Source organism: Mixophyes fleayi, chromosome 4, assembly GCF_038048845.1.
Source record: "Mixophyes fleayi isolate aMixFle1 chromosome 4, aMixFle1.hap1, whole genome shotgun sequence".
NCBI classification, from domain to species: domain Eukaryota; kingdom Metazoa; phylum Chordata; class Amphibia; order Anura; family Limnodynastidae; genus Mixophyes; species Mixophyes fleayi.
Window position 1 is genome coordinate 144,728,533 of NC_134405.1, and position 12,814 is coordinate 144,741,346.

The 12,814-nt window shown below is 38.2% G+C and overlaps 1 protein-coding gene across 2 annotated transcripts in view; it reads left to right on the top strand.

Moving 5' to 3' along the window:
• Positions 1-12,814, top strand: part of CHCHD3 (coiled-coil-helix-coiled-coil-helix domain containing 3) — a 177,563-nt gene that overhangs the window by 17,951 nt on the left and 146,798 nt on the right. For both annotated transcript variants that reach the window (XM_075208547.1, XM_075208548.1), the window contains exon 3: positions 5,744-5,825. In XM_075208547.1, coding sequence (XP_075064648.1) covers positions 5,744-5,825 — 82 coding nt within the window. The remainder of the gene's footprint in view (positions 1-5,743; positions 5,826-12,814) is intronic.

Below are 12,814 nucleotides of genomic sequence, written 5' to 3' on the forward strand. Positions count from 1 at the left end.
ACGAGTAATAATAGATAAACGCTTGTAGTTAATTTTCTTTTGTAATAATTAATCTAGTTGAAATTATTTGAATTCATTTTCTTTGACCTCATATTTGTTTGTTACTAGTTGTAGATATTATTATTACCATTTCAAATAAGCAGCACTTTGTTATTTAATATGTTTCTTACATATGCAAACATTAACCTCCGCTAATCTTGGGATCATAATTTAAATGCAATAGTCTAAAAGTTCTAATTAGTATTATCCCGTTGCAATCATTTGTACTAAGTGTAGATTATATGAAAAATTATATTTTATAAAATAGAAAGTAAAGATGGTGCTGGCCATATGAGCTTACAATGGGGTACAATTGATACATAAGGTAGCAGAATAACAATTGCAGGTGGGGAAAGTGTGTGTGGCTATTGGGCAGCAGCATTATCAACTGCCAATGATAAAGCTGCTATTTTGTACTGGCATTTCTGTGCAGTTACCAGTAGTGTATATTATAGTTGGGATGAGGAGAGAGATGGTGTATAAGGTGGAACACGAAACACAAATTAGTCAAAGTAGAAACGGTCATTTGCTGGCAACCATGACAGTCCTTCACCATTTCTCTTAACTGAACTTCCTTGCTCTTCTGGTTCTAGAAAAGACTTTTGCTTTTGTGCTGCATGGGCTCTCTTGTGGTTATATAACAGCTTGGAATAGCTGTTTGTACGTCCAGTGTTCTTCCTTAGCACCATGCTCGCTGCTGGAAACGGAACCAGGACACTTGTTCTCTGTGTTTGGCAGCTGCTGCTGCCACCAAGGAGAATTGGAGATGGCAAAAGCAATGATGGTCGACAGCAATGCCAGTTGAACTCTCTGGGTCCAGCAGCTGAATTGAGATGGTATATTAACTTTAGTCTCTCTTGGTCTGTGTGTGTGTGTATATGTTAGGGAATTTAGACTATAAGCTTCAATTGGGCAGCGACTGATATGAGTTATCTGTACAGTGCTGCGGAATTAGTGGCGCTATATAAATAGCTGATAATGGTAGTGTAATGGCAAATCTGTTACTTGAATTTCTAATCCTGAAATTAAATGACAGTATATTGTACTAATTTATGCAAACCCATTTCTGTTGTGCTAGATGGTTTGAATTGACTAACTATGCAGTTTAAAGGATCATATTCTCTTTTTGGATCTTTTACACTTAAATTTTGTTTAAAGAGCAAAGTTACGCTGTAATGGACTTTACTGAGCTGAAAATAATATCCGAGTTTATATTTCACTTAATCAGTTCAACGTAGTGTTGGCCCATTCCATTTGGTGAAAACATACTTGTTTATACCAAGCAAATGTGGAAACAACATCTTTCTTTAATCACTTCAGGATGGGCAAAGTGACATGGTTAGTACATAAATCTTCTTAGTAATTTCTCCTCTCCTATATAACCCAAATTAGTTACAGATTAATGGTGGAACACATAGGGGCATTTTTCTTTGTTTCAGCATTTTGACATATTGGCTCCACATTTAAGAAATAATAAAATAAAATAATTTTTTTTTTTTTTGACTTTTCTGTTAGCATATTTGTTTACAGCATTTACTGGATCACAGGCTGCATACAGCTGTTTAATACCTCCCCAATCGCAACGGTAACCGAAATTACAAAAGCATTCTTTTTTTCAAGTTTACAATTCCTAGATATCCATGTTTAGCATGGATATTTTTGTAGATTTGTGTAAAACTAGGCGAAGCAGGCATATATAGAACTGGATTCTGAAGAAAATATATAATAAAGTCAATTTTCTCAGTTAAAATTGACTGACATGCAGAGGTTGCTGTAAAACATCTGTTATTGAATATTCAGTACTCAATACCATATTCAACTCTTGGGTGTATGTAGCCTCTCTTTGTCTTGTGATCAAGATGGTGGCTCTCTTATCCCTCAGTCTGCCTTATGGTTGGAATCGTATTCTTGACCCCCAGTGCTGTGAGGCAGCAATACGAACTTTTTCAGAATATTACAATCTTAAACGACCAAAATAGAGTGCAAGATCTTTTAAGACTTAAAGAATATAAAAAGTAACTGCATTGTTGGTTTGCACACAAAGAAATGAGTGAGATCCTGCTGTCTCAACTGGTATTAGCTAGACTTCTCTAGAGGCGCGGAGTCTAACAGGATGGAAGGTATTCACCAGAGATTCCCGCAAGGGAATCTGGACTTCAGCGGCTACCACCTTGCATGTTGCGGCCCTCCAGGGAAGTTCCCAGTGATACAGATTGGAAAACAAGTTAAGGCAGCTTACAGAGAGATACTATTCTAATAGTAGATGGTGATAATAGCACTTACCAATAAGAGTGGAACATAAATGCAAAGTTCAATGGAGTACAGGGTATACTGCAGATGATGGACCAGGGCTGTTATACAGGAGAGTAGAAACAGTCAACGGAGTTCAGCAATGCAGACAAAATACATAGTGAGCATTGATCACAGCAAGTACCACTAAGGAGTGGAACATAAATGCAAAGTTCAATGGAGGGCAGAGTATACTGCAGATGATGAGCCAGAACTATCACCACTTGACTGTGGAAGGAATTAGCGGAGGACTGCGATGTAAGCAGAGTAAATAGTGAGAGATGATCACAGCAGCCACTAGTAACAAATGAGTCAGATGAGCAAAGATCAACGGTATCCAGGTATGCAGCGGATGAAATGCCACAGTTTACCACAGGTGTGTGGAACGAATCGGCAGCAGTCAGCGGTGCGTGTAGAGTAGATAGCGGGCACTGGTCACAGCAATTCCCACGAATGAGTAGAACAGGGGAGTAGAGATCAGCGGAATCCAGGTATGCAGCAAACGATGAGCCACAGCAGTAGTCATAGATGCATGCAGAGTAGGTAGTGGCATAGATAAAAACGGGAAGAGGAAGCTGAAGCAGGCCAGGTGTAGATTTGAAGAATCAGCAATGAATAGGTGACAGGAGGAGCCTTATAAAGGAGGACTGACCAATGGCTGAACTGACTAAAAACACAGGTGAAGTAATCACAGGTGCAAACCGTGGCTGACAGCCTGCACCATGAAAAGGTTTAAAGTGAGAATCCGTGTATTGAGGCTCGGCTGGAGGTACCCGGGGAGCGGAGTGTGACATGATTTTTCTGGTCTTGGTCCGAAGTCAAAGGTTTCTTGCTTCTCGTACTAAACAGAAACCGATAGTAAGCCATGGAGATACATGATTTTTCTTGCATGTTTTGAATTTATTTTTAATTTGTTCTTTATAAATAATCTTCAATCCTGCCATTAAGCTAACTGGTGCCCTTTGTAGTTAAATGTTTTTTTTTCTTCATCTTTCTGAAAGGAAATTGTATATTCAAATATGCTGCAGGTACATTTTTATGCAGTAATAATATTTTACTTTTACTTCATATGTTTGGCAGTTGTCCAAACATGGCATAAGTGGCCACTCAGCCCAAGAAAAAAGTGACACAATCAGTATACAGTTTGGCCCACACATTCAGTAAGTTTGGACATATCTGACTGTATGGTGCTTGGGCTAAACAAATTATTGTGGTGAGCAGATTGCCATACATAGTTCCAGTCAATACCATCTCATTGATAACAAAATGGGATTTAAATCTTCAAAAGCTATTCGTGTTCAAACATAGGTAATAAATAAATAATCCTATATTCAAAGGAGATCGAATTCTTCTTTAGTGAAACATGTGGAATTCATTCTCAGTGTGATAAATCATGTGAAAAAATCAGAAAAGAACATAACATGATTCTGTTTAACATAGGAAATGAATAATAAACACTTGCAAAAAAATATATTAGAAAACATATAATGGTGACAAATGTTCTGAGATCATTTCCTACTAAAACCGCTATAGGGAGTGCACTTACTATAATTTAATATATGTACGCTTTGAAACATAAGTGATCAGAAATTCTTCCCAAAAAATTTCATCCAAATTGAGCGTTGTCTCTTGCCTTTACCACACTATCTTGTGTTTGTACTTACAAGTTATCCATATTAATAGAAGCGTTGTACAAGTATTCCTTGGTGATCTTTATAATGAATAATAGTATCCAGTTTTTTGGTGAAAAAAATGTATAACATTAGTAAAACCATACATAATAAAGGACTTCCTGGGTATATTTTCATTGAGATGTTGGTGTTCTTTATTTCTAGTTGTTTTTGGCCCATACATACTATGTTTTGTGGCCATTTTAGTCTAAAATGGCCATCTAAATCTCTGTGTGAATTGTTTTTTTTAAGACCTGGTGAAATCCATGCAGGTTGCATAAAGATAACAGAATACAATGAGTAGAATCCTTGTATTATCAGGGTGTAGCCGTTGGGTAGATTAGATCAGTAGTTGGGAACTCCTGCTTGTTAAACACGAACTGACTAAATTAATATTCAGTGACAATGTTCTCCCAATAAATTTTGCCAGTTGGGCATCATGAAGAAGTAGCCGAGTGAGGGTCTTAGCAAATAATTAAATGTTGAAATCCTGACCTTACATTGATTGATTCTAACCTTGAGATTAAGATTATATATATTCTTCTCTTCTTCTTAGAGGCCCTGATGTCTTTGTGAGAGGTATACACTGTGCCTAAAATTACCATTTACCTTGATTATTTACTCTCTCTAATATATATTACAATGTTTGGGATGGTATGTAATGACTCTTCTAAGGATGCGGTATCCTCAGTACATCGTTGGTAATCAGGTTTTATGCCCAAATGCAGCTGCTGTGTTTCCATTTAAAAAAAAAAAAAAAAAGAATTCTTGCCTCACCTAGACTGAGGTTTGATCTTGTCTATAAACAAGAGGAAAAAGTCCGGGGAGAATACTGATAAAAAGTTTAACCATCTCTTGTTTGTTTGTTCGTTGTTTTTTTTTTGTATGATTTGGAGAGATGTAAGCTACTCAGTGGCCACTTTATTAGTAAACCTGTTTGCTAATGCAAATATCTAATCGACCAATTAGGTGGCAGCAACTCAATGCCTAAAAGAATGCAGGCATAGTCAACAGTTTCAGTTGTTCAGATCAAGCACCAGAATTGGGAAGGAATGTGAGCTAAGTGACTTTGGCCGTGGAATGATTATTGGTGCCGGACAGGGTGGTTTCAGTATCTTGGAAACTGTATTTCCTGGGGTTTTCATGCACATCAGTCTCTAGAGTTCACAAAGAATGGTGCGTAAAACAAAAAAACGTCCAGTTAATGGCAGTTTTGTGGGCAAAAATGCCTTGCTTATTAGAGAGGTCAGAGGAGAATTGCCTGAGTGGTTCAAGGTGACAGGCCGGCAACTCAATTTAAAATGTTTAACAACAGTTGTATGCTGAATAGGACAGACGACATGTCTAACCTTGAAATGGATGGGCTACATTAACAGAAGAACACAATGGGTTCCCTATTCAGTACTAGAGAGGTGTATCTAATAAAGTGTACTTTTTGTGTATTTTACAGTGTTAATTCTTCTCCATTCAGGCTTAAGGTACAGAATTGCTGCTTGTAGTATTTCTACAAGAAAAATTGCTTATCCATGTGTTTTATATGTGGTGATTTCCATAAGTTTTGTTTCACCTTAATTTTGCTGCACACTTGACATTTAAAAACACTTTTTGAAACAGGTTTTACCCATATCTTTGGATACAAATGTTTTATGTTTGTTTTGGTAGTGATCCATATGTTATCATGCTTAAATATTATTTTACCTATGCATGTCCCACACAATCCTAACTTCCCGCTCATTCTTTATTAGTTAATGAAGATGAACTCAGAAAAAAAATTGCAGAGGAACTGGCTCTAGAGCAAGCAAGGAGGGAATCGGAGAATCAAAAAAGGTTTGTTATTGACTGTTATTTGTGTTTGAAATGTTCAAATGGAATTTATTTATACATTTACATATTACATTACATTATACATTTATTTATTTATAGGGTTGGTGTACTTGCATTTTAACTGTATTTTTTTTAAACAATGTACAATCTGTTTCAAACCAAAGCATTAGAACTGTTTGCATTTTATTAATTGATAAAAAAAAATATTAAAGTGAATGAACAGAAGGGAAATCTAAAACCATATTTGGTGTGACCACTCTTTGCCTTCAAAACCGCATCAATTCTTTTAGGTACACTTCCACGCAGTTTTTTGAAGGAACTCGGCAGGGAGGTTGTTCCAAACATGGAAAACTAATAACATATCTAATGTGGATGGAGGCATGCTCAAATCCTTCTGTCTCTTCATGTAATCCCAGACAGACTTGATGATGTTGGGATCAGGGCTCTGTGGGGGCCATATCATCACATCCAGGACTCCTTGTTTTTTTTTGCGATGATTGTTCTTAATGACATTTGCTGTATGTTTGGGGGTTGTTGTCTTGCTGCAGAATAAAGTACAGATGCCTCCCTGATGGTATTGCATGATGGATAAGTACCTGCCTGTATTTCTCAGCATTGATGACACCATTAATCTTGACTAAATCCCCAACATAATTTGCTGTAATGCAGCCCCAAACTTGCAAGGGACCTCCTCCATGCTTCATTGTTGCTTACAGACACTCATTATTGTACCGTAATAAAATATTTTTTATATTACGAATGTGTTCCTGGATCCTCAATTTTAGTGGGCGTTTTTTTCTTCCCCACATATTTTAGACCACATGGGCATTCTAATAAATATATCACCAATGTTGTCTGGCAATTCATAAATTGTTTAATGTTAAATTTTGTACTATTATCATGAAGTCTATCTGATGAAGTCTATCTATGTTTAAACGCGTTGAGGACCTATACTTATCTTCATTGTGCTCTCCATATCCTCATTTGGTGTACCTATGCTTTTTGACCAACTGAAGTGGCAATTCTCCACAGACTACCATTGAAATTCTACATTATGAGATACAAATAAGCCTATATTTTTGTATGACATGTGAGTTTGCATTTTTTATGTTAATAAACTGCTGTATTATATAAAATACTACACTATATGGGTATTTTCCCCTTTATTCCTTGGTTCCTGAAATGATCGCTGGAGTGACCAGGATGAATAGTTGCTGAATCTACAGATGCTGTAATACAGATAAGCTGTTTTTATGCATTCCCTCTGGTACGCTGCTTTATAGTGGTTTTATAGAATACTCATTGATGTTATAACCATACTACACTATTTTTTTTTTTCCTTCTGCTTATATGCTCACATATGGTTGGAGATGATGGAAGATATATGTGGCATTGACACATCCAGAATACTGTGATTAATGTCTTTTTACACTTCTTATATCTGGTATGCATATATATTACACCACGGCTCTTTGGGGTTTGCTTCCCAGGAACATACTACACTATCAGGCGCCTTTTTGTTCCTTCTGCTTGTCGTTTTTCAGATTGTCTACATTCTGGGTGCTGGCCGAAATCTTGAAGAAAGGAGGAAGTTGTTAAGGTGTTTATGGCCATATGACTAGTGACTTAAAATTAGAGATGAGCGGGCTCGGATTTCAGAAATCCGAGCCTACCCGAACGTTGCCGATCCGAGCCGGATCAGAGACAGATCCGGGTATTCCCGCCAATTGCAAAACTGAAACAGAGGCTCTGAGTCATAATCCCGCTGTCGGATCTCGCGATACTCTGATCCTATAAATTCCCCGCTAGTCGCCGCCATCTTCACTCGGACATTGATCAGGGTAGAGGGAGGTTGTGTTAGGTGGTCCTCTGTCCTGCTATATCTCGTGCTGTGCTGTGCTGTGCTGTGCTGTGCTGTGCTGTGTTCTGCTCAGTCCAATGGTGCTGTGTCCTGTGCTCTGTCCTTCTAAGGGCATTGTAATTTCCCAAGTTAAATTTTTTTTTAAAAAAAGTTCTAAAAAAAAAAAAAAATAGCCAAAACCAATCCTGCAGTATAAGTCCATTGGTACTGCAATATTACAAAGTTCACTGATTCTGCAGTATAATTCCAGTGGTACTGCAATATTACAAAGTTCACTGATTCTGCAGTATAATTCCAGTGGTACTGCAATATTACAAAGTTCACTGATTCAGCAGTAGAAGTCCAGTGGTACTGCTATATTACAAAGTTCACTGATTCAGCAGTAGAAGTCCAGTGGTACTGCTATATTACAAAGTTCACTGATTCAGCAGTAGAAGTCCAGTGGTACTGCTATATTACAAAGTTCACTGATTCAGCAGTAGAAGTCCAGTGGTACTGCTATATTACAAAGTTCACTGATTCAGCAGTAGAAGTCCAGTGGTACTGCTATATTACAAAGTTCACTGATTCAGCAGTAGAAGTCCAGTGGTACTGCTATATTACAAAGTTCACTGATTCAGCAGTAGAAGTCCAGTGGTACTGCAATATTACAAAGTTCACTTATTCAGCAGTAGAAGTCCAGTGGTACTGCTATATTACAAAGTTCACTGATTCAGCAGTATAAGTCCAGTGGTAGTCTCCTGTGCCGCATATAATTTTTAAAGGCTTTGCCGAGTGTGTGTGGCTTCGGGGTACACTCTCTTGTGCTACATATAATGCAGAACAAAAATTTGGAGGATAAAGTAGGGAAAGATCAAGACCCACTTCCTCCTAATGCTGAAGCTGCTGCCACTAGTCATGACATAGACGATGAAATGCCATCAACGTCGTCTGGCAAGCCCGATGCCCAATCTCCTAGTACAGGGCATGTAAAATCCAAAAAGCCCAAGTTCAGTAAAAGTAGCAAAAAGAGAAACTTAAAATCATCTGAGGAGAAACGTAAAGTTGCCAATATGTCATTTACGACACGCCGTGGCAAGGAACGGATTAGGCCCTGGCCCGTGTTCATGACTAGTGGTTCAGCTTCACCCAAGGAACTAAGCCCTCCTCCCCCCCCCCCCCCCTACAAAAAATTTAAGAGAGTTTTATGCTGTCAGCAACAACACAGCAAACAACTCTGCCTTCTAAAGAGAAATTATCACAAATCCCCAAGGCGAGTCCAAGGGTGTTGGTGGTTGCGAAGCCTGACCTTCTCATCACTGTACGGGAAGAGGTGGCTCCTTCCACCACTTGCAGCACGCCCTCTGCATATGCTGGAAGGATCACCCACAGTCCAGTTACAGATTTGGCTAATGAAGGTGTGAATGTTGTACACCGGGAGGAGGATATTGATGTAGCTGGCGCTGAGGAGGATGTTGATGATTATGATGCAGACAGATACCAAATTGACTTTCTCAATTTCTATTTATATTCTAGATTATATAACGGCTGAATAGGTTTCTATTTTACTCCTAGTGGAGAGGGGATCTGATGCAGACAGATACCAAACTGCCTTTGTCCATTTCTTTGTATATTTGAATTTCTAGTTCTACAGTCTATGCAGGCTGCTTTTTTTATATTCAACTACAAGTGTAGGGCGGGGGGTGGGGGGGGGGGGCATAGATAGCCACCAAAGTAACGTGGTCCATTTAATTTCACTTTCTAGCTCCACAGTCTGTGCAGCCTGCTTTTTTTATCTTCAAAGTATTTACAAGCCTTGCAATCTAAATTAACAAGAGGTAGTGACGTGCTAGAACTCCACCCTCTATATGCTGCAGAGGATGGAGGAGCATCAAAACGCCATTCAAGCCTACACAGCCACCTACAACATAGGAAAAGGAGTGGGGATGCGCCTGAGTCAAGCGCACTGGAGAATGATTTCCATGTTGTGCAAGGTTCTGCAGCCATTTGAACTTGCCACACGAGAAGTCAGTTACGACACTGCCAGCTTGAGTCAGGTTATTCCCCTGATCAGGCTTTTGCAGAAGCAGCTGGAGAAAGTGAGGGAGGAGCTGGTACACCATTGCGATTCCACCAAGCCTGTAGCTCTTGTGGATGAAGCCCTTCGTACGCTTTGCCAGGATCCGATGGTGGTCAGTCTTTTAAAGTCAGAGGAATACATTCTGCCCACCGTTCTCGATCCTCGGTTTAAAGCGTATGTTGTGTCTCTGTTTCCGGCGGACACAAGTCTACAGCGGTGCAAAGACCTGCTGGTCAGGAGATTGTCCTCTGAAGAGGACTGTGACATGCCACCAGCTCCACCTTCATTTTCATCACTGTTTGTGCAGTTCCAAAAAAGAGGAACTGCCATTTCTATTGCTACCTTCTTTCTTTCTGTATTTCCTGTGTCCTGTGGTCTGTTCTGCTAAGGGCATTGTTATTTCCAAGTTATCCAAAAGTTCAAAAAAACCAAATTTATTTTTATAAAAAAAATTATAAAAAATTTTAATTTAAAAAAATAAATAAAAAAATTTCCAAAAATAATTGGAATTTTTTTTACAAAATGTTAAAAAAATCTAGCTTGTACTGCTATTTAAATGTCTAACTACGATCATTCACTGTTGCTGTACCCAAAAATAATAGGTACTGCTGTTAAAGTACAGTCCAGTGGTACTCTCCTGTGCCGCAGATAATTTGTAAAAGCTTTGCCGAGTGTGTGTAGTTATGTATCACAGGTTTTAAGAAGAGGCACAACACTGACAACCTGTTACAGAAACTGAGGGAAATAATCTCTCTGTGGCTCACCCCACTTAGACTCTCCTGGGGATTCGAATAACTGCCATTTCTATTACTACGTTAATTGTTTGTGCAGTCACAAAAAAGAGGAACTGCGCCCTTAACTGCTATGTTGGTTTTAGACGTCCATCCGGTGTCCGCCATCTGTTCCCTGGAATTCAGACCAGTTGAGGGTTTTATTATTATATTGTGGCCCCGGTATCAAATTGGGTACCGGGGCCACTCCACTACGCAGTCCAGATACTTGTTTGGTGGAATTCAGACCAGTTGAGGTTTTTTTTATTATATTGTGGGGACCACTCCACTACGCAGTCCAGAAAGCTACCTCGATGAAACGTTTTGGACTAAAAATAATATTGTGAGGTGTTCAGAATAGACTGGGAATTAGTGGAAATGATTGTTAATGAATGTTATTGAGGTTAATAATAGCGTAGGAGTGAAAATAAACCCAAAAACTTGTTTTTAACACTTTTTATGTTTTTTTCAAAATAAATCCGAATCCAAAACCTTAAATCCGAACCAAAACCTTTCGTCAGGTGTTTTGCGAAACAAATCCGAACCCAAAACCTCAAGCAAATCCGAATCCAAAACACGAGACACCAAAAGTGGCCGGTGCACATCCCTACTTAAAATTCTGCACTTTGCCTTTGTTTATTCAAGGTTTGTTTTTATCGAGAGATATATATATATATATATATATATATATATATATATATATATATATATATATATATATATATATATATATATATATATATATATATATATATATATATATATATATATATATATATATATATATATACACATACACACATACACACATACACATACACATACACATACACATACACATACACATACACACACACACACACACACACACACACACACACTCAGCGGGTGAAATAATTATTGAACATATCAATGTTTTTCTCAGTGAATATATATGTAATGTGGCCTATGTAAAGAATTTACACCAAATGTCGGCAACAGCCCTTGCAATCCACACATGCATAGAAGTCAAACCATAGGTGTCCATAATTTAAGTTTTGTGTAATAATTTGAAATGACACAAGGAAAAAGTATTGAACACGCTTGCTGAAATATATTTAATACTTTGTACAAAAGCGTTTGTTGGTAATGACAGCTTCAAGACGCCTCCTATATGGAGAAACTAGTAGCATGCATTGCTCAAGTGTGATTTTGCCCCATTATTCAACGCAAATAGTCTTCAAATCTTGAAGGTTCCGTGGGCTTCTTCGATGAACTCTGAGCTTTAGTTCTTTCCATAGATTTTCAATTGGATTCAAGTTACTTTCCACATCTATGTCATTTTAATACTTTGCCTAACAACCAATATGATCAAATATCTAGTATTTACATATTTTTAAAGGATGACAATAAAGACGTTGTTTTAATAAAATTCCATAAATTTATAGAATATATATAACTAAAAGTAATATCTCTTATTGGAACAGGAGTGCTTATTTATATCAACCTTGATTTGTGGATATCCTTACAGATATCCTATCTTTTTGTATTTAGTAGTTCTAGTTGGTAGATCACCCCCTCACAACAAGTGGATTCTGTAAATTTAAAGAAGAGTTCTTTTGATATGAGAGCTTTATCTTTTTTTATACAACTAATGTGAGGAGTTCCTTGAGCAGACCAAACTTTGTGTGCGCTTGGTCCGATGTTCTCCAAGGAGCCTGTTTTGGATGAGTAGTTTGGAACTTTCTGTGCAGGGGTTTACCAGAGTGTCTTTCCCTTGATAAACTTTTCCATTCGAGTAAGGCAAGTGGACAGCATAAACGCTTGGGTCTGCCTATTGCCCAGGCGTAAGTAGTTTCGGACATGGATCCATCTGGATTGGGAGATGGTGATGTTCTAGAAGATTCTGACTATGAGGACTTGCCCATAGGTGAGGATGATATATCCAATTGACAGGGTATTGAGGACCTTATGCTGGCAGTGCGACAGGTTCTTAACATCGGATGGGGAACAATCTTTCAAAGACCTCCATGTTTAAAAGGGCAAAGAAAAGAATGGTTTTCTTCCCTCCTTCTGCACAACTGTTTGAAATTTGGGATGAGGCAAGACTTAAGCCTGATTTTAAAAAAAAATAATCAGATTCCCAGACTCTACAAACTTTTCTACCCCTTTCCAGATTCGGAGGTAGGATCATCATCCCAGTATCGATGCTCCTATTGCACACTTGGCGAAGTCTACTGTTTCTCCATTGCAGAATGCAGCGTTGCTTAAAGACAGTACTGACAAAAAGTGTGAAGCGATTTTGAAATCTATTTATTTAGCG